This window comes from Pelodiscus sinensis, chromosome 3 (genome assembly GCF_049634645.1).
Source record: "Pelodiscus sinensis isolate JC-2024 chromosome 3, ASM4963464v1, whole genome shotgun sequence".
Lineage (NCBI taxonomy): Eukaryota > Metazoa > Chordata > Testudines > Trionychidae > Pelodiscus > Pelodiscus sinensis.
This window is the reverse complement of record NC_134713.1, coordinates 85,400,787-85,423,307: the sequence shown is the minus strand read 5'-3', so window position 1 is coordinate 85,423,307 and position 22,521 is coordinate 85,400,787. Positions and strand designations below refer to the sequence as shown.

At 41.5% G+C, this 22,521-nt stretch overlaps 1 protein-coding gene across 1 annotated transcript in view; it reads left to right on the top strand.

Annotated features, from left to right (window-relative positions):
* MAN1A1 (mannosidase alpha class 1A member 1) overlaps positions 1–22,521 on the top strand; it is a 186,755-nt gene that overhangs the window by 41,321 nt on the left and 122,913 nt on the right. The window contains exon 2 of the mRNA XM_006123079.3: positions 4,370–4,466. Coding sequence (XP_006123141.2) covers positions 4,370–4,466 — 97 coding nt within the window. The remainder of the gene's footprint in view (positions 1–4,369; positions 4,467–22,521) is intronic.

Genomic DNA, 22,521 nt, shown 5'->3' with positions numbered 1-22,521 from the left:
TCATAAGTGCAAACGGTCGTAACTCTGTATAAAAACATACCCATTAAAATATGTGTTCCATCAAACAAAAACTAGCACTGAAGTCTTTCATTTTTAAGTTTCAACAGTTACTTGGCTCTGACACTCACTAAGCATTCTACTAACAGTAATTTATATGTAACTTTAGTAGATGAACATTCTACTCGCTGATGCACAACTGCACTCAAGATTTTTTTAGTACTAATAAATACTTTTTAACACTTAGAAGTGTTACATCCTGATGTTACATTGTTTGGCTATTTCAGATTTTGAATGCACTTTAAGGCAATTTGACCCCTTTATTTCTTGCCAGATACACTAATTGTTTGACTTGATTAAACTGAAGAATGTCTTTAATATTAATGGTACTTTTCTACGTGGTTATCTAAGCTAGTCCTTTTGTCACATACTCCACTCGAGACAAAGATTGTATCTGACTACTAAAAATTCATAAAAACTTGAAGAGCTCCGTTTAAAAGGTTTTCACCAACAGAAGTTGGTCCAATAAAATATATTGTATTCTCCATTTTGTGTGTCTTATTTCTTAAAACAAAGATGGCCACAACCACTCAGCAACCTAGGAAATTCATGTTTGTGTATGACATACTAACATACCTGGTAAGGGATAATATCATTCCTAATCTTGCTACAATCTTCCAATTAATGTTCTGGCTGATGAAAAGGAAGGCTTAACTGTTAAATATTCCAGCTATGAAGACCATACTGTACTATATTGTATTGACTAACTGTTTAACTATAAATTCCTCTGGACAGGGGCTTGACTATTCGAATTACTTAACTTTTATTGTAAATCTGTAACCTATTGCATGCTTTTATCTACTTGCTGAATGGCTTGATAGAAGACCACACAAGCAGACATGGCTTTTATCAGCAAAACCACTGTAGTGGCTATTTTAAGATCTTTCATTAACACAACCCAGCATGTACCCTTTCAATATTTAGTAACCAAAGAGACCACTTCATAGAATTCAGTGATGTTCAAGTATTCTGAGTCTCTTCCCTTACATTAGGAGAGTGTCTTAATGAAACCAAATGAAAGACTTTTCTCTAATAAGCTGCCATGACACCATGACACAGAACTCATCTGAATAGCAGATGAAATAATTAGGATAAGTGCTCAGTGAAGTCATATTTAGAGTGATTATTATAAAATACAAGCAATATCTAGAAGTCTTGCGGAGCATAATAAATGTATCCTGGACTTCCACACAACAGTTGTGAAATATTCTGAGATCTTTTAGTCAGGGCAGAACTGGTTTCTGAGAAGAAAAATAATTGCGACTATTTTCTGCTGATGCTAGGTAGAAGATACAGTGCCTTGCACACAATATGGTTGATTCAATTATATGGTTAACATATCTAGCTATTTTTCAGTTATTTCAGTACCTGTGGGTCAGACTCCTCTGCTAGATTATAGATCACATGCATATGCTTACTTACTTTGAAAGAGGGGGCCAAGTGCCCAGTTGCAGAAGGTGTGCATCCTTCCTGATCAGCAGTTAAGATCTCATATTTAGGGGTCTGTTTAAATGAAATGGACAACTAGGACTTATGTTAATTACACTGTTTTATTGTTTAATAACTGTATTTGGTGTTTAAACTAAATTTTACAAAGTAACTATTTCGCCTTACATCACCTTTCAGTCTAATACTAGTATAACTGAAATCAACACTTAAGTTTATGAAAACTTGTGGAGAGGGTTAGAAAGTGGAGAGGGTTAGAAAGTATTAGCTAAATCACATTTCAACAGGTGTCAAATGCAGAACTGGTCACAAAATGGGGAGAGGGAATCCATGGAAAACTTTGTCCTTTTTATGAAATTGGGTTGACAGGTTTGGGGCAAAACTGATATTTGTTATGATCTGACCATAGGCGTAGTAGAGAAAGTATATGAATGAAGAGCTAGTTACGGTCCATAACTGGGTGTTGAAGTGAAAATTATTTATCCTTCCTAAGGTAGAACTGTAATATTGGAGTATAAATTTAAAGAGATTACAGAAAAACTATGAGACTTATTGGTAAGAAGGCATACAGCTTTGACTGAAGCCAGTGGGAATTATAAACATTTAGTGATTAATGGAATGTGCAGTTAACTAGTCCAGCATGACTAGTGTACTCATGTAGCTAGCAGTCAGCAGTTAACAAGCACCATCTCGGAGAGGTAGTTGTTACTCTATAATTTTAAAAATGAGTAGTCTATGGCAGCTTAGAGACTAAAAAAATCTATATAATATCATGAGCTTTCCTGAGTAAAACTCACTTCATCAGATGACAAAGGCCTTATTGTCTTTATATTTATATCCAATATAAAAAAAATACGCAGATTTGACTGACAGTCAACATACTGAGTATATAATATAGCCTCTTCAATTATTAACTTATTCCAGATGTAGCCTGTATATCATCAGAAGCCAGCTACAATAAAGGGTCATTGGACTGATTAATCAGTATAAAAATTAGTGAAGGTGACTATCCCATAGCTCTAGTTGAAAGCTATCCCTTATTGCCAGTTTAAAACTAGGTCTGTTGATTTATTTCAGTTAACTTGTATAATTAACTCAGAAATTCATCACAATTAAAAATTAATCATGATTAATTGCCATTTAAATCACACTGTAAAACAGAATAACAATTGAAATGTATTACATTTTTGGATGTTTTTCTACATTTTCAAGTATGTTAATTTCAATTACAATACAGTTCACAAAATATACAGTACTCACTTTGTATTTCATTACAAATATTTGCATTGTAAAAATGATAAATAGAAATAATTTTCACTTCCCGTCATACAAGTACTGTAGCACAATCTCTATTATGAAAGTGCAACTTACAAATGTAGATTTTTTTAAACCATTTTCCTCAGACAAGAAAAGTAAAATTTATTAGCACCTACAAGTCCACTTAGTCCTACTACTTGTTCAGCCAGTCACGAAGACAGACAAGTTTGTTTACATTTAAGAACTAATGCTGCCCACTTCTCACTTTCCAGTGATGTAAGAAAGAACAGACATCTGCATCAGAGACTTGTAGGCAGAATTGCAAGATATTTACTTGCTTGATATGCTAAACATTTGTATGCCCCTTCAGTGCTTTGGACATGTTTCCATGCTGATGATGCCCATTTAAAAAAATTAATGTAAGTGAGCGCCTTGTGGGGAGAGTTGTATGTCTCCAGCTATGTTTCAGCCACATTCTGCCATATTTCATGTTACAGGTATCTCTGACTTTCCATTTTAAATGGGATTTTACATCCCTAGTTGCTAACCGGTTAAACTATGCAGTTAACTGGTCTGGCACAGCACAGTGGGCCCAGCTGAGCTGGAGAAGGGCAAGTGGGCGGAGAAGACATAGGCTATTCTATGGATCTAGTCTGTCTACACCTGGAATGAGTCTGGTTTAAAAATCATGGCTGTGCCATGTACTTAGTTAATTAGCTAGCATCCCTGACCCTGTAGTTAAATGAATCTAATTTGCTATTGTAAATCAGGCCTTAGTATCTCCCTTTAGGCACTGGAATTCCTCAGAATGAGTTGAGTACTTTTCAAAGACCAGTGCAAGATTCAGTGTACCTATTGGAATGGGTACATTTGCATTTGTGTTAATGTTCTGTCACAGAATGAAAGCTGTTGGCCACGGCTGCTAAATGACATCCAGAAGCAGCAGAGGGTTTGTATGACACCTCCTCTCTCCATCCACGGATGCAAATTATAGTAATTTTAAAACATAAGCATAGCTGATCCAACGAAGCAGCAGGCAGTCATCGTAGCTGTGTCAATTTTTTCCCCAGATGTTTTGACTAACACTCTTCTGCTGCTGTTACCTGGATGGATCTTGAACCGGCTAGTTTGTATCCAGCCCACAATCTCTTAGCCAGATATCAAAAACTACTCTAAGTCTCTGCCAATTTTGATATCCTAAAAATTGCCCTGTCCTGGTCTAGGACAACAATCCTAATGTCAGATTTTCTTCAAAGCAATGTTTTACTTGTCTTGGTTCCAGCAGCTTGTCTTTGAGGACAATCTTAACTGAGTTAATATTGTGTGTACCAAATTTCATCTTGATGAGGATTGATCTCCATTATAAATTTGAGAATGTATTTAACTGAAATGATACCTTTTCGTTTCAACCATAATATTACATTAGTAACACAGTGCTATGACTTTGTGTTTAAATGATGAAATATCTTACGCTTCTAATACACAGCTTGAGTTTATTTAAGGATTGAATTCAGCACATATTGAAAATACAGTATATTCTCAATCAGTATTTACTGTGATGGTTTCTTGTTAAATCAACATTATAATCCCTGCTTTCATTTCCCTCCAGATGATGAAACATTCCTGGGATAATTATAAGCGTTACTCTTGGGGATTAAATGAACTGAAACCCATATCTAAACAAGGACATTCAAGCAATTTATTTGGTGAGTAGTTTGTACTTTTGTACTTAGTGACATGAATGTTAGGACAGTAAATCAGTTGAAGAGATTACAGTGGTGACACATGAACTCTTTCCAGCTGTTGTAATACTACGTTTCTGCACACCATCTTGGGGAGGGGGGGTATGTAAGTTAATGGACTAAAGTGACAACTTGCATTGCCTTGTCACAAATTGCATCACCTTGCTTCTCTGAATGAAGATAACGAAGCATATCAATGCTCGTGTCATATGTGGATTGCTGTATTAACTGTATTATAATGCATTTGGAGTGCTGTATTAACACTGCACTCCAGAAATCTTTGTCCCAATACCCAGTAAAAACATAAAATAAAAAATTAAATACTATACCAAGGGACATGGCAATCACTTCCTATTCTGTGCAGGTGCAAAAAGTGTAGTTTGAGCCCTCTTGGAGCTTTTACAAATACCTTCTGGTGAGGTATTAGTGGCCTGTTAATTGACTTAAAATGGGGAACATTTGTAACAGGTTTTCTCTTTTCTGAGATGGGCTATAGTTGTTCCCATTAATGTGGCAAGAGATAGTTATAAATTAGTGTTATCAGACATTAATTCAGTCCAAAATTAGCTTGAAAAAGTTACAACTCCACTGGAAGAAGTGGAGACTAAAGACTGTGGTAATGCATCTTTTAAACTTAGAAATGATACAGAACTGAATAGAAGAACACAAGCAAAGGAGAGGTTGAGATGGATGGGAAAGCAGTGCTCTCCAAATTTTAGTATTGTCTTCAAACTTGCAGAAGGGGCGGGGGGGAGAGACTAAAAATTGCTTATTAGAATATATAAAATTGACAGTTTTCATTATTCTGGAAATAGTAAAAGTGAACCAACATCCTTAATGTCCTCATGATGGTGCATAGTTTTGATTTATTAGAAAGATACAAAATGTAAAACTATATATAATTAAAAATAGAGAGGGGGGGGGGTTATCTCTTGCTTGAAAGAGATGAAAAATTGACGTGTCTTTGGGTGACCCTCATAAAACAGACTAAGTGCAGCATTTAGCAAATCCTTGAGTTAGTATTCTAGTGCAACATTTCCAGAAGTTCAGATTTTACTCCTGTCAGGATTCAAAAGTCACATCTGGGACTGAAAGGTGGAAGAGAATGTAAGAATAACCATAATATGTTTGACCAATGGTCCAGCTAGCCCCATATTCTTTTTTCTGACAATGGCTAGTGCTTCAGAGCTATTACTGAATGGTCCATTGTCTGGTGTCCATGCCCAGCATCTGACAATCGGAGATTTGGGAACACCCAGAACTTGAGGTTGCACCTCCCCATGATGTTGGCAAGTAGCCATTGTTGAGAGACTTCTCCATGATTTTATCTGATTCTTCTTTGAACTTCATTACACTTCTGGCCTTCACAACATCTTGTGGTAATGAGTTCCAGAGATTAACTATGTAAAAACATACTAATTTGTGTTATGTGAAGAGGTAAATAAAACTTTTCCATTCATTCACTTTCTATTCCTCATTTATAGACGTCAGTCATTTCTTCCCACCCTTTTTTTTTTTTTTTTTTTTAAACCTTGAAAAAGATGACACTCCCTGTTTCCGAGTCTCTCCTTATCTGGAAACTGTTCCATATCCTGATCATTCTTATAGCCCTTCTGTGTACCTTTTTTCCATTTCTAATTTTTTTGGAGAATGGGCAACCGGAGCTGAATGCAGTATTTAAAGTGTGGGCATACCAGGAATTTATATACAGACAGTCCCCGGGTTACGTACAAGATAGGGACTGTAGGTTTGTACTTAAGTCGAATTTGTACTTAAGTCGGAACTGGCATCCAGATTCAGCCACTGCTGAAACTGACCAGCGGCTGACTACAGGAAGCCCGAGGCAGAGTTTCTCTGCCCCGGGCTTCCTGGAATCAGCTGCTGATCAGTTTCAACAGCAGCTGAATCTGGACACCTGGGACAGAGCAGCTGGGGCACTGCTGGGTAGGACTCCGCAGCACCGCACCTCAGCGCTGCAGGGACCAACCCGGCAGCACCCCAGGTGCTCTACCCCAGGTGTCCCCAAGTCAGCTGCTGCTGAAACTGATCAGCGGCTGATTCCAGGAACCACGGGGCAGAGCAACTCTGCCTCGGGCTTCCTGTAGTCAGCGCTGGTCAGTTTCAGCAGCGGCTGACTTGGGGACGCCTGGGGCAGAGCAGCTGGGGTGCTGCTGAGTTGGTCCCGCAGTGCCGCTCCTCGGCGCTACTGGAGCAACCCAACAGCACCCCAGCTGCTCTGCCCCAGGCGTCCTGATTCAGCCGCTGCTGAAACTGATCATCAGCAGCTGAATCAGGACTCCTGGGGCAGAGCAGCTGGGGTGCTGCCAGGTTGGTCCAGTAGCGCCAAGGAGCGGTGCTGCGGGACCAACCGGCAGCGCCCCAGCTGCTCTGCCCCAGGAGTCCCGAGAAAAGCCTGGTCTGCTCGGGGGTGGGGGGGGCGCACTAGCAGACCATGGAGACGCGGGTGGCGGGACTGAGACGCGCCGCGGTCCCGCCGCCAGAGTCCTCCGCGGCTTTGCTCCGCGTCTCCCTGGTCTGCTGGGGGTGGCCTCCCCCGCCCCCCAGCAGACCAGGGAGATGAGGAGCAGCTTTTCTCACCCCGGAGGACGAGGGCGGTGGGACCTCAGTGCGTCTGGGCGGTCCCGCTGCCCGCATCCTCCGGGGCGAGAAAAGCCCGGTTCATAAGTACGGATCTGACATAAGTCAGATCCGCGTAACTCGGGGACTGCCTGTAGTGACATTGGTGATTTGTCGTCTTATTTATCCCTTTCTTAATGGTTTCTAACATTGTCAGTTTTTTGGCAACTGCTGCAAATTAAGCAGATGTTTCCAAAGATCTTTCTCACATGGTAACAGCTAATTTAGATCCCATTATTGTATACTTATAGTTGGGATTATTTTTTCCAATGTGCATTACTTTGCATTTATCAGCATTGTATTTCATCTGCCATGTTGTTGTCCCGCCACTCACTTTGGGGAAAACCCTTTGCAACTTTTCATAGCCTGCTTTGGACTTAACTATCTTGACTAATTTTGTATCACCTACAAATTTTTCAGCCTCACTGTTTACCCCTTTCTCCAGATCATTTAACAATGTTGGATAGCACTGGTTCCAGTACAGACCCCAGATGGACACTACTACTTCTCTCTCCATTCTGAATACTACCCATTAATTTCTACCCTATTTCTGTCTTTTAATCAGCTATTGATCCATGAGAGGACCTTCCCTCTTATCTTATGCCAGCTTATTTCACTTAAGAGCCTTTGGTTGAAGGGCCTTGGACTTGAACTTTCAGAAAACCGTTGATACAATAATGCCCTGGATCACCTTTGTCGACACTCTCAAAGAATTCCGCTAGATCGAGACATGATTTCCTTTCACAAGTCATGTTGACTCTTCCTCAACAAATGATGTTAATCTGTTTGTCTGATATTTCTATTTTTTACTATTAATTTCCAGGCAAATTGGCTAAAGCAAGCTTCATCATCATTTGTCCTTTGGTCTTCTAATGGAGCATAGGGCCTCCACGGTCATTCTCCATCTCTTGCGATCCTTAGCGATAGTCTTGATTTGATCCCACATTAAGCCAGCTGCTTTTACTTCATCCAGGAAGCTTCATCCCCATGTTTGTTTGTTTGGGATGTCCCCTTTTCCTCTTTCCCTTTGTATTCCATTCTAATGCTTGTCTCATGATACATTCCTCACAGCCTTACACATGATGTGGCCTGCCCATCACCATTTTCTCTTCTTAATCTGGACCTCCGTTGGTGTCTGATTTGTTTTAGTCCACGAGGTTTTGTTTGGCGCACTGTCATACCAGTTTAGCTGGAGAATGTGTCCTAAGGCATTTATTGACAAACGTCTGAATTCTCTTAGTGTTGCTCTGGACAACGCGCCATGCCTCTGAGCTATACAGCAGCACTGATTTCACATTAGAAGTGAAAATGTGTACAGGCAGTCCCCGACTTACGTGGATCCGACTTACGTCGGATCCCTAGATACAAACGGGGTGAGGCAACTCCCGCACATGCGCAGCAGCATTCCCGGGGCTCGCTCACCTGCGTCCTAGGATCCTCCTTCTCCTCGGGCCGGCTCCGACTGGGGTCCCACAGAGCTGCCGAGCAGAGGAAAAGTGCCTCCCCACGCCCGCTGCCCCCCCCCACCCTCCTGCCAGCAACAGGCTGCCCCCTCCCCTGAGCAACAGGCTGCCGAACACACAAAAGCAGCCTCTCTGCCCCTCCTCCCCTCTATACATGCTGGGCTCCCGGCGCAGCAGCGTCCCCGGGGCTCGCTCACCTGGGTCCTAGAATCCACCTCCTCCTCCTCTTCGGCCGGCTCCAACTGGCCTCTGCCTGCAGCAGCTGGCCACAGGGACAGGGATCCCGCAGAGCTGCCGGGCAGAGGAAAAGTGCCTCCCCACGCCCGCTGCCCCCCCCCCCTCCGCGGCCTCGCATCCTGCACGCCTCCCCCCTCCCCTCCTGCCAGCAACAGGCTGCCCCCTCCCCTGAGCAACAGGCTGCCGAACAGCAGACGAAAGCAGCCTCTCCGCCCCTCCTCCCCCTATACATGCTGGGCTCCCTGGGCAAACAAGGACTCCACCAAAACAAACAAAGTGCTGGCCTCATTGTGTTAGCAAAAAAAAGGACCCTCCTCCTAGAACCCTGGGTGGTGTGTGGAAATAAAGCTATTAGCTCAAAGCATGGTGCAGAGCTGTTTGGTATTTGATGAGTTACTCCTTTAGTCCTGAGTTTGTCACAGGGACAGAAATAGATGTGAAATCTTCTGAACAGGGGAACAGACAGCAAAACAAACATTAGAGGGGAGTTAACCTTTCCCTATGCTATCCAAAACTAAAAAAAATGTTTGGCTAGAGTTTCCCCTACAATATGTACCAGTTCCAACTTACATACAAATTCAACTTAAGAACAAACCTACAGTCCCTATCTTGTACATAACCCGGGGACTGCCTGTAGTTTGGTTCTTGTTGAAATGGCTCTTGTACCCCAGACTGGTCGTAGTATGGCAAAGGCTTGTTGCGCCTTTCGTATTCTTGCGCTGATGTCCTCTAATGGCCTCTGGAGCATTTTTCAAAAATGTGCATCAATTAAGTATCTTCCAGTTACCTGATACAGGGGTTTAACGATAGGTAATACACCGCAGCTAGTGGTTCTGCAGTTGCATACGTGGGTTCCTTCAGAACTATTGCATGAATACCAACTGGTCCTGGTGGCTTATTACTTTTCATATCATCAGTTTGTTCCAAAATCACTTCTATTGATGCCTTAATCTAGGACAGTTTCTCAGATTTGTTCCGTACAGAGAATGGTTCAAGTTTGGGTATTTTCCTCCCATTCTCCTGTAGTAGAGGCCAATCAAAGGCTTCATTTAGCTTCTCTGTGGTGACCGTGTCTGGCTAAGGCGCTTCTTTGGCACCTTAATTGAGGCTTGGAAGTTCTTTGAAGCCTAGACTAGAATCCACACTCAAATTTGGATAGTGCTCCATTGCTGTTCCTGAAGAACAGAAGTTTTTCTGACAATACTGATTTTTGAGTCCTGGTGTCTCAGCACAAAGAACCATGGGATAGCCACCCGCAGACACAGGTGAGTGCTGAACCAGTGAGGATCTAGTAACACAGGTTTGACTTAGCAGTGGGGAAGCTCACGTGCCCACTCTTGACTAATCAGGGTGCTCACAACAGGGTACTGATAACATAAGAGAACTCTGCTGGAAAGGCCTGGAACAGTTGCTAAGAGAAACTCACTCATTTGTGGGAGCTGATTCAGATGTCAATTAATAATTTAAGGGTCAGCAGTTAACTGTTTCACTGTTTATCAGAACACATAAGAAAAGAGGAAGTATCATTATGAAACTATTACTTTTTGGATTTTTCTGTAGAAATGCATAGTTTCCAGATAGGCATGGCTTGTTCCCTTTTCCCAAAGGAAGCTCTTTGGTTTTTGAAAGTGTGGGAAAACATTGTAGTGTCTGAATTATATGAACACCACTGATTTCTCTTGTTTTAGGAAATAGCTACTTGAAAAGTAAGTTTGACTAAAAAGTTTAACAGAATGGTTTAAAATGTTACCTAGTCTAATTTTAAAATCCAGTTTTTCTGATTGCCATAAAAGAGAAGTGAAATTTCATATTTACTAATTGAAAAGGGATCCATCCTTAATCAGTAAATTCTGATTAAGGGTGTCTAATGCAGTTTATCAATTGTTGTCATTTTGCATCCAGTACAAGTTCTGCTAGTGTTCACAGGTGTCATCTGAAAACAAGAAACTAGTATTTTAATGAGCCATAAAAATTATAAAAACAAGATGCCTATGTAGGTGTTGTAATCCTTCATGATATCACATAGGCATGCAGGAAAATTGCTGAAGATGTGCTATACTGTGAAATATTTCTTAGTCCAGCTCTGTGATCATAGCATTAGAAAAAGTCCTGCTAAATACTCTTCAGTGCAGAACAAGTCAGGTGTTACACTTAAGCTTTACTTTTGTATGTCAAGGAAAAATAACTGCTACACTGTTGTTGAAGTTTGATGGTGAAGTTTGACGGGCAGATCACTTTGCTAATTATGTTTGTGGATACTATAGTGCAAGATTTAGATCCAAGAGGCTAGTATAAACTACTTAAGACTTAAGTGGAGTGTTTTTCTCCTGCTCATAGGGCTACCACAAACATTAAAGCTCTAGAGACAAATGAGTCCATGTGAAAAGCAGTCCTTTTAATCAGTCTAGCTGGTGATAAACAGGATGAGAAAATGAGCCTGGTACCCAGACTGGTGCATGAGGCTCTAATGCTAGGGAAAATTTCAGACACACATAAAAGCACTATGGAAAATATGGAGCAGATTATCTGTTACCACATTGTGTGGACCCTTATGAAGGACATCGTTATGGTGTTGGTCTTGGTTTTTCTCATGAACAACCGGCCTATGAAATCACTTGGTAAAAGGAGATGTTAGATTAGAAGATCCTTTGAAAAGAGCCACTACTGAAATGAGCTATGGATCTCTACTTTGTTTCTAAAATACTCTAGCCATGGTTGGGGAAGAAAAGAAAGATGATGCCCTTTTGAAAGTTGCATGCAGAATTTGGGGTTTATGTATTGTAAACTGGTTGTTAGTTTTATGTACCAAATAATACATAACTCAGACTTTAACCTAGAGAAGTAGGCTTAGGCACTGGTCTTTAAATTTGCTGCTTCTCTGAGCTGTATAAGGCAGATGCTTCTTTTTGAAGATGTCTTAAATCAGGCCCAAGAGATGCCTTTGGGCACCAAAATTTTCTGTCTCATTGTATTGCTAAATTTCTTATGCCAGTATATCTTGGCAATATTTTTGACGAAAGTCATTCCTTTAGATACCCCATGTAAATCCACCATTGCCCACAAACAAGGCAAGTAGACTAAAACTCTAGCTTTCATTTGGTCTAATTTTCCTTAAAATACCAGAAAGCACCAAATCTACTAGAATCTTCATCTCTTTTTCCTGAAATCTTTGGGTCTTTAGTGATTTCTGACAGTGACCTCAGACAGGTAGCTATACAGGCAGTCCCCAACTTACGCGGTCCGCATTTACGAACGAGGCTTTTCTCGCCCCGGAGCTCACGGGCGGCGGGTCGCCACCCGTGTCCTCCAGGGCGAGAAAAGCTTCTCCCGGTCTCCCTGGTCTGCTGGGGGGGGGTCCAGCGGTTCTGGTCAGTTTCAGCAGCGGCTGAATCAGGACGCCTGGGGCAGAGCAGCTGGGGTGCTGCTGCTCTGCCCCAGGCGTCCCCAAGTCAGCCGCTGCTGAAACTGACTAGCGGCTGACTACAGGAAGCCCGAGGCAGAGTTGCTCTGCCCTGGGCTTCCTGGAATCAGCCGCTGATCAGTTTCAGCAGCAGCTGACTTGGGGACGCCTGGGTTTCTTAAGTTGAATCTGTATGTAAGTCAGAACTGGCATCCAGATTCAGCCGCGGTTGAAACTGATCAGTTTCAGCAGCGGCTGACGCCAGTTCTGACTTACATACAGATTCAATTTAAGAACAAACCTACAGTCCGTATCTTGTACGTAACCCGGGGACTGCCTGTATGTAACTTCAGATTATATGCTGCTGCTCTAGCTCTTCTCCTCCCTGACAATATTTTGAACCATAAAGCAATAAAAAGTGTTGTAGACTATTTTGCGTTTGTCTTCAGAAGCACTTAAGCTTTTGCTTCTTTTTATTCACTACATATAACTGTAGTTATAAAAGACATATGTTCTTATCTTCTTGAAAAAGAGGTTAAAAAGGCTAGATTTCAGACGTTTCAATCAGTTGACTTTTGGAAAGAAATTTAAAATGGAGTTGGTCAAGAATGTAACCCGTGAGTTTTTGTTTAAATGATGTATTGGTGCTAGTGAATCCAACGCTCTTCCAACCATAAGCAAGTCCATCCTAAGTTCAGATCCCTGTATAACTTATTAACCAACTGGTTAATTTTGAATTATATCCCTCTCCAAATTAATTGGTGCAATTTAAGTTCTGTTTTGTTCAGCATGCAAAGTAAATGCCTACTGCAGAGCAAATTTGACTTAAGACTCCCCCCCCCCCCCCCCCCCCCCCCCCCCCCCCGCTGCTGCCGCCACAGACCAATCTCTGTCTGCAGCGAGCCCGGGCCATTGAGGACAGAGGTTGCTTAGCGGCAGCCTTGCCTCCCACCACACACACTGCTGTGTCTGATAGAGGCAGCAGCATTGGGGGTGGAGGGGGGAGAGGGAGGTGGCACTGGGGGCAGCTGGCTTAAAAGGAGGCAGCAAAGGGGGGACAGGTCGGTCTACAGTGTTGGCACTTTGTGTATCAGTTGCAGCCTGCTCCCGTCATCCTCCATGCTGCTGCCACTGAGAGGCAGCAGCACAGGAGAGGGCGGGAGGAGGCATGCAGATTCAGTGCTCATAGGGAGCCTGCTTAAAGCCAGCTCCACATGGGTACTGGCTCAGCTTTGTAGCCTAAGTAGGTAAATAGTCATAATTATATGATAAGGGGGACTGGTGGGGGAGTGGGTTTAGTCAACAAGATTTTAGTCAACTACACGTTGACATCTCAAACATACACAGAAAAAGCTGATAAAGTTTATATAGGAAGGGAGGTTTAAGACTACCACAAGAGAGTTTTAAGACCTCAGTTCTTTAAATCGTCACCTATTAGATTTCCATCTCAAACTGTGTTGCAATCCAGGAAATCAGCGTCAGCTCTGTAGTGTTTTGCTAAAAACTGGTTGAATAGCTGTAGCACCCAGTTAAAATGGTTACTATTATATAACTCATCTGCTGCTTTAACAATTCTGAGAATTAAGAAATTTTAGAGTGGTTAAATACTGGAATAGATTGCCTAGGGAGTTTGTGGAATCTCCATCACTGGAGATATTTAAGAACAGGTTGGATAGATATCTATCAAGGATGATCTAGATGGTGCTTGGTCCTGCCATGAGTTCAGGGGTTGGACTTGTATTCTGTGATTCTATGATTGTGCTTTATATTCGTTCTTATACCACCCATAGCAGCTTAGTATTTAAACACCTTTTATCAGCACACTAAGGCTATGTCTACACTGCCCCTCTCTTGTGCAAAAGCCTATGCAAATGAAGCGCAGATTAGCATATTGCCACGCTTCATTTGCATAATTAATTAGGGACCGCTTTTGCGCAAAAAGGAGCTGTGTAGACCCCTTATTGTGCAAGAGCCATTCTTCCTCATTTTTTTTCAAATTCCGTATCTTATTTCTAAGCTATTTCAAAATAGCTTTGCTGCATGTACACAGTACCAAATTTCAAAATAGTGCACTATTTCAAGTCATCCCTTAACCTTTGTGCAACGAGGCTTACAGGGGTGGCGAACTAGCATGCCCATTATTTCGAAAAATATTTTGAAATAACGGGCGGCTTGTGTAGACCTTGCGATATGACTGATATGCTATCTGTGATTAGTTGTCACATCTTTTCCTGAGGGCAAGGTTTGCATATGGAGTATAATACGTAAGTTTTGGTACAGCTTGTTAATACATAGAATGTACATGCTTGTGTGTGTTAGGGAAGCCAGGATCAAAGTGCTTTGCTGACTTGCTCTTGGAATAGAAAGGGTGAGTTTTGCTATAGTCCTGTAGGAGTTCATTGCATAGGCTCATATAGCTTGCCTGAGAACATTGTCTCCTGCACAGATGAGCTTTATTCTTATGGTTTCACTGTGCTTGAGGAGTAAGATTGCCAACTGTGGCGCTCATCCTGGATCTTTAGGTGACTTTTTAAAATATTTTCAAGCCATTTAGTATTTTCAAGGTAAGTAAAAAAGACTGAGTGCTAGAAGTATTCAAAATAACTAAGCAAAGATTAAGAAAACACGTGTGTGGGGCGGGGGGGAAGCAGTTAAACTAAATTCTAGGAAAAAGGCTAAATATTAAATAGTTCAAAATTTTTGGCTCATTATGAGGCTGAACTTTGTGCTGTATCTTAAGACTTTTATATAAGATGTTAGTTTACACAGGGATGAGAAACCTTTTTTGGGTTGGGGGGATTACTGACCCACAGAAATCAGTCAGGGGCTGCACACAAGAAGTAAAGTGAGTATCCCTTGACAGAGAAGGACGAAAGACATGTCCCACATTCCCCTCATCCCTGGTTTACATCTTTACTAGTCAAAATCCTTGTTTTGTTTCTGCGAGTAACTGAAGTTATTCTGGATCCTTTGTATTTCCTTAGTGTAATCATAATAATAAAAGTGTACTGTAATGATTAGTAACTCACAAGGCAAAATTGTAAAAGATTTTTGTGTGACCTCCAGTAGAATTCTCAGTTGTGGGAATTCAGTAGTTCAGATGTGTGTATTATGTAGTGCCATACTTTGTAATTATATTTATAGCCTAAGTAGCTAAATAGTTATAATTATATCTGTCTGTCTTGAGTTATACTACGTTTTAATCTGAAAAACAGGTTTGACACATCTTCCATTTCTAGGTGCATTTTTGGCTGTTACAGTATGTAATTTGCTTTCTGTATCTGTGTGCAATTGCTCTCTGGCTCTACCATATACCTAAGATCCTACCATATTCATGGCCTTCAAAAACAGATCACAGAAACTGAAATCTGTCAAGGCTGGCGATAGCCCAGGTGGGGCTCTTACTATGCGCTGGACTCCAGTTGCGAGTTCTGTTGGGGCTGGGAAGGGATAGAACTTCCTCTCTTCTTCTGCATGAGCACACCCCAGAGCTGGGTTAGATCTCCTGGGCGTGTCCCTTGGCTGCAGGAAGCTCCACCCCCCTTCCCTGCTACTGGCCCCTATTACTCCCCATATATGGGTGAAGGCATGGAGCAGCCATGGAGCGTCTTGCATCCAGGGACATTCCCAGAGAGGAGTTTGATCTGGTCCCAAGAGCAGCTTTCGCAGAAGTAGTAGTCCCATATCTCCCCAACCCAGCTGGGCTTAGCAGCTAGAACCTGGTGCACAGTAGGAGCCCCTGGAAGGGGCTTCCCAAGCCAATGATGTCAGAACTGGAGACTCCAGAGAGCCGTGCTCCCTTTAACATGACATAGTTTGGGAGGGCAGCGTTTCTTGCTTCACTTCCCTCCCCTCTCCTCCCTTCCCCTCTGCAAGCCCCAGGCAGGTGAAGGCTGTGTTTTGTGGCAAGAGTTGATAACTTTTCCAATGTAAATATCTCAATTTGAGAAATAGACTATCTTTAAAGTCCTATGACCATGAAATTGACCAAAATGGAACATGAATTTGGTAGAACCCTGTGTGTGCATATGGGAGATGAGACTAAGGATGTTGATTTTCAGTTACTTAGCTAATTGTATAGTCAATACAGTTGATTATACGATTAGTCATTAGGATCATTCTGCAGAGCTGCAGTGAAGGTAGCTCCAGGAGCTGCTGGGCTCTTAGTACATTTAAAATGCAGAAGTGCATGGTGGGTCCAGCAGTACCTGTTCATGGCAGCCAGCCTTGTCAGAGCCCTGGCCACTGCGAATATGGCAGCAGCCTCTGTCGGCAGGCAGGGGAGAAGGAGGCCCAGCTGAAGCGCCGCAGTGGGAACTGGCATGAGCCAGGGACTGTTTCAGTCCCCACTTGCACCATTGTCCCGCTGTGGCTCTTCTATATTTCAAAGGAGGAACACAGAACTCCATGTGCAGCCCAGGGCCAGTGGGAAGTCCTACTGACTCAGGGCTCAATGTGGGTGCTTCCGCTTTGAAATGCACAAGAGCCCCTCTTGTGCATTTTGAATTGGAAGTGCCCTCATGGAGCCTGAGGTTCAGCAGGGGACTCGCCCCGCTGACCCCGGGCTCTGTGCAGCACTGCCACCTTGAAACTCAGTGATGGCATTTCAAAAGGACAGTGCTGCTTGGAGCCCGGGGTCAGCTGTGCAGTGCTGTGGCTTTGAAGTACCCTCTCCCCACCCCCGCCAAATCAGATAGAGGCAGCAAGGGGGGGGGAGGGATTGACAAGTCAACTTGACTAGTTGATATGCTAATGCAGAGCTACAGCGGGGGTAGCTCCAGGAACCACCGGGCTCTTTACTATGTTTAAAATGCATAGGCACAGCATCCCGGATAAGCCTATGCTTATCAGATAGTGGACTGTCTCTAGTATTAAATTTGTACAGCCGCTTAGACTGACAGGGGTATTTTCCTCCTACAGCGAATATTGGTTCTCTAAACAAAATAAGGTATATAAGCAAAAGCACTTTTATGTTGGTATAGCTACACTAGGGTTTTTGCTGGCATAAAAATATTTTTAAAATCTTAGCTGGCATACCTATACTGGCAAGTTTGTGTAAATTTGGCCTAAGTTTGTAGGCCTGTCAGACTAGAGGGATTGTTAAAAATCTCCTAACTAATGTATTTCCAATACTGATTTTTTTGGGGTGTTAATGAAAAATAGTTTGGGAGTAGTAAACGGCTTCTTGACACTGGAAAACTTTGGGGATTAATATCCTCTCCATCCCCCCAGAAAACAAACCAAAACAAGAGTATGTTTGTTTGTTTGTGGAAAGCCCATCCCTCTGGTGCTGAGTTGATGTTGCTGCTCAATACTAAATTCTAAAATCTGGGAGTACTGAGGTATACTAAATATGGGGGCAAAACTATCTAATTTTGGGAGTGGGGCACTGTTTTATCAAAAAGTTCTTCCTTTCAAATTGGAAACTTTCTTACAAAGCTTATGGATTCTGAAAGCTTCTAGAATGTCATTAAAACCAAAATTGCTGGGGTTTTCCCCAATGTTACCACTAAGTGTAATAGCATGACTTTGTGCAGGTGGTTTTTCTTGGTTTTTTTTTTTTTTTTTTTTTTTTTTTTGGCATTGGGTTTTTCTTGCTATGCTGACTTCTTATAAGTTGGAGATTATAAGAAGTTATTGACTTTTTTTTTTTTTTAAAGAAAGGGGAGAGATCCTATGAATATCAGCATTGCATCCTGTACTAAAAATAGTATTTTTTTTTCAATTTGGTTCCGAAAACAAATTATTTAAAGTCTTTGTTACCCAGTTTTGGTATGGAGTGATGACACCTTGTTGGGTAGGACTTAGTAGGACTTCAAACATACATGTTTCCATTTCAGTCTGAAATGCCTGCTTGGCCTAAAACTTTTCTCATGTAGCTATCACATGTATTGCTGGAAATGAACCAGTCATGTTGGAAACCATTTCTTCACAAATTAAAACAATATGCCTTAATATGTATGTTCTTCAAAGTTTATTATCTTAAACCCCATTTCAAATGGGTCAACTGACATTATATATGTAATGTCAAATATGACATGAGAGAAGCCAGAACTGTGAAGATCTTAACTGCTTTATGAATAGTAGGGAGAAATTAAATGGTCTTTGACATTCTAGAAAGAGCTCTGTAATTTCTGTTCTTTCTCTTCCAGACAATATTCCTTCCCCTGAACAGTTTTCCCTGAATCTCCATGTGTATGTACAGTAAGAGTAATGCAAAATAGGTAGATAAACAATATGCATATCAGTCATGTTAACCTGGATTTACCAGGAAAGTCTTTTAAAATTAACACTGTTTTCAGACTTCTCTAGGTGATCTGAATTAGCTGTGCAATCTGGTTTTAAGTCCGTAGGGCTTATAATATCTGAATATTTTCCTCTGGGGTTTTACCGTAGGATGGAATCAGATTTTTGTTACCGCTTTTGCACATTATACTCTAATGAATGTGGCATTGAATTGGGATTCAGACCTGGGTTTTGTTCCTGGCTGTCACTGACCTGCTGTGACATTTTAAGAAAGTCAATTTACTTCTGAGCCTTTGTTTCCCTTTCCACTCTCTTGTATGGACTATATAAATTAAGTGGCACAGGACACTCTCCCGTGTTTGTACAGTGCAAAGCATACTATAATACATATAATTAACATAATGATGTATATGGGTGACCTAATTTCCACCTCACTATCAACCTCAGCGTAGACCAGTCCACACAAGAGAGCCACTTCCTAGACACTACAGTACAATTAAATGATGGTCACATTGTCTCTGTCCTCAAAACGAGTAAGATTTCCCCTTGGATACGTATAACTGATGAGTGCAAAGAAATTAGGTCAGTTGTAGCAAGGAACACTATGGCAGTGGCTACATGTGAGCTTTTTGTTTCCATTGGCGCTGCTAATGTGTGCCTGGGCATGCTCCTTATATTGGGCTTTCTGATCTTCATGGAGATGATTCTTGATCTCAAAGTGTTGGGGCACCGTTCTTGATGGTGGTCCTCCAGGTTACCTGATCCTCCACCTGCCACTCTCAGGTGTCAGTGTCAATGTCACACGATACCAATGTGTTCTTAAGGACATCTGTCACAGTTCCTCTGCACATCCCGGTCCTCAGCTGAGTATAGAAAATCTGTTTAGTCAAACATGTCAGGTATCCTGACCACCTAACCAGATCACCGCAGCTGCCTCTGGGCAATTATTGCCTCAGTGCTGCAGGAATCCACCTCAGTGAGGATACTAATGTTGGTCTGTCTATCATGCCATGTGATGCCCAGTATTCTTCTCGGGTACGTTTGGTGGAATTTCTCCAGATCTTTAATATGACATCTATAAGGATACCAGCTTCAGTTCCACATAGCAACATTGGAATGACTACGGCATTGTAGATGTCGATCTTGGTCTGCATCTTGATATCACAGTTTCCAAAGACTCACTTCCGTAAATGTCCATAAGTCACACTGGCACTGGAGATTCAATGGCAGATTTCACTGTCAATGTCAGCATTGCTGGACAGATAGCTTCCGAGATGGGAGAAGCTGTTGACATTTTGCCAGCGCTTAGTTTTCCGCTGTGATGCTTGGTTCAGGCTGAAAGAGAACCTTGGTCTTTTGTTCATTGAGAGTCAGTCCCAACCTCCAGGAAGCCATCTTCCGAGGTGGCAGTGGCCTCGAAAGCATCAGTCTGACTGGCCTGAGCACCGAGCAGCTCTCATTGCCTGACGTTCAATATTGACATCACTGCTTTGAGTGAGACCCAGCTAGCCGATGATGGCCAGATTAAAGAAATCAGTGGTGGCTATACCTCTGTTCAGAGAAGTAGAAGTGGAGATGATCACTGCATGCACAGTGTGAGATTTGCTCTTAAGGATAGCCTTATGTGTAGCCTCGGTGAATACCCCACTGGTATCTGTCATAGGCTGGCTAACAACCAGTTTACGACAGCAGTCAGCGCTTAACGCTTCCACCCTACGCACTGACGAAGAAAATCTACCACCTGTGGCTGGAATGTGACTAAGATGATGAACATAAACATGCATCAATCCGCTGATTAGTTATGGAGCAAAACCCATAATCAGAATGGAAGCATTTTCTCTGGAATGGTGATGGAACCATGAAGGGATGACCTTTATCACATTTGGCATGTAAATATCTTACAATGCCAACTACAACAGGGCTATTATGCAAATGTCTGTTCATGCTTTCAGGTGACAAGGAAGAAAAAGCAGGCAACATAACATTATTTCCTGCAAATGTGACGATTTGCTGAACGAGAAATGGGGCTGAGTAGATTTGTGGGCTCTAAAATTTTGGAATGTTTTGTTTTTGAATGCAGATATTTTTGTACATAAGTCTAGATTTGAACGTTCAACTGTCGTAATGGAGATTTGAGCTATAGTACTTGTATCAGGGGAATTGAAAGATACTATTGCTTTTATTTTTACTGTGAAGGTATATAATAAAAATGAAGTGAGCACACCATGCTTTGTTCTGTGTTGTTGAAATTAATGTTTAATATGTAGAAAAAACACCCAAAATATTTAAATAGTATTCTATTGTTTAATAGTGTGATTAATCACCATTAATTTTTAATCCCTTGACAGCCCTAATTTTAGTACATTATCAGTTTCAGGCTATTTCCTGTGTGTTAGCCCAGGATAACTTCTTACAATATACATAATTGGGTTAATTTATCTTTTTCATACTGAAGGAAAGTTGTACCCACTGTAGGTGGCTAGCTGAAATGAGAAGCTGAGTCAGCCATGTTTAATCTTGCCAGCACATAGATACAGAATAGTGGCATGTTTAAGTGCAGTGTTTCATAAAATGCACAGTTGTGATTATTAAATTACTACAAGGTGTTCTGTGCTCTGCTGATCCTCTTCCACTTCTGTGTAAATAGTTTTGTCATTTTACCAACTACATTAATCGCTTCATTCTTGGTTATGGAAGAAATGTAAAATAGAGTATAAAATATTAGTCATTCGTTTTCTTAGTATAGCTCAAACAAATACCATTAGACTTTATCACAACAAAATTATCAAATACGAAATAACCATAAAAACGACCTTTCCCCTTGAACAGGACAATTGCACTGCTTTTAGAAAGGCTGTTAGTGGTGTATGCCAAATTTCCTGCATTTTAAAACTTCTTTCCTTTGAGACACCCTTTCTTCTCTCTCCCCCCCCCCCCCCCCCCCCCATCAGGATTTCTTAATGTAACTCACCATGTATTCTGTTGTGTATGCAAAGGATTATAAGATTGTGGCCTAGTTTGGGATGCTGGTTGAGTGGTGTATGGTTCAAAACAGGGTACAAGGCATTATGGGTGATTCTGTTTTGGAACATGGTGTTGATGGTTCTGAATAGTGATTCCCAGTCCTATACTTGCTCCTCTCCCACTTGATCTTGCACTGTGCTGTGACATCCAGGCAGTGGATTTCATTGTATTCTAGCTGAATGTGGTGCTGGTAGAGCAAGAAGAAAAATGCTGCAAAGCAGCAGAGTGAGGGGGGAGTATCTTTACTTCACTTACATTTCATTCTAGTGCCTTTAAGGGATTTTTTTAAACTGTTTTTCAATCTAAAAGATAACGAGCCTGCAGACTCACATGTGTGACCTGCTTACAAGTCTTGCACCACAAGCTGATAAACACTGCTGTCTACTTCCTTGTTTTTTACACTGTTGCCATAGATGTGTAATATATCTTGCTTTCATAGCTGGGAAGTTGTTTTGGAGCAGTAATCTTGTATTTTATTCAACTTATTTATTTTTATCTGATGTTAATTATTGAACGTCATGTTTTTTCTGGTAACTTAATGGCTGTATTCTATTTCAAAATTTCAGTCAATGCTGTCCCTTAACGGCTCTTTTCCTCTCTTGTCCAGGGATCCTCAAAGTTACAGTGGGGACAGTCTTTTGGTGTCTTTTACAAATCTCATCTCTTTGCATTCAGAACTGTGTGGACCACACTGCATTGGAAAACATGGATTATTCACAATTATATAATGTCTGTGTGAGTTTGAGCAGTTTTTAAAGGGAAAACTAGTAATATAGAAAAGCATTTATGGTGTCTGTCCTCCCTCACAATTTTGAGACCAGAGTTGGACCGTATATGACCAGATCTCTTAATTCTTAGTCAACTTTTATTTTTTCACAACTTTCCTTTTTTATTCACTTCATGAATTCTCTCTGGTCATCACTTTATATTTATTTCCCAGGCAAAGGTTATCCCACCCCAATGAAGTCATAGATAGTACATGGTTTGCCATTTAAAAAGAACAGATTATAGC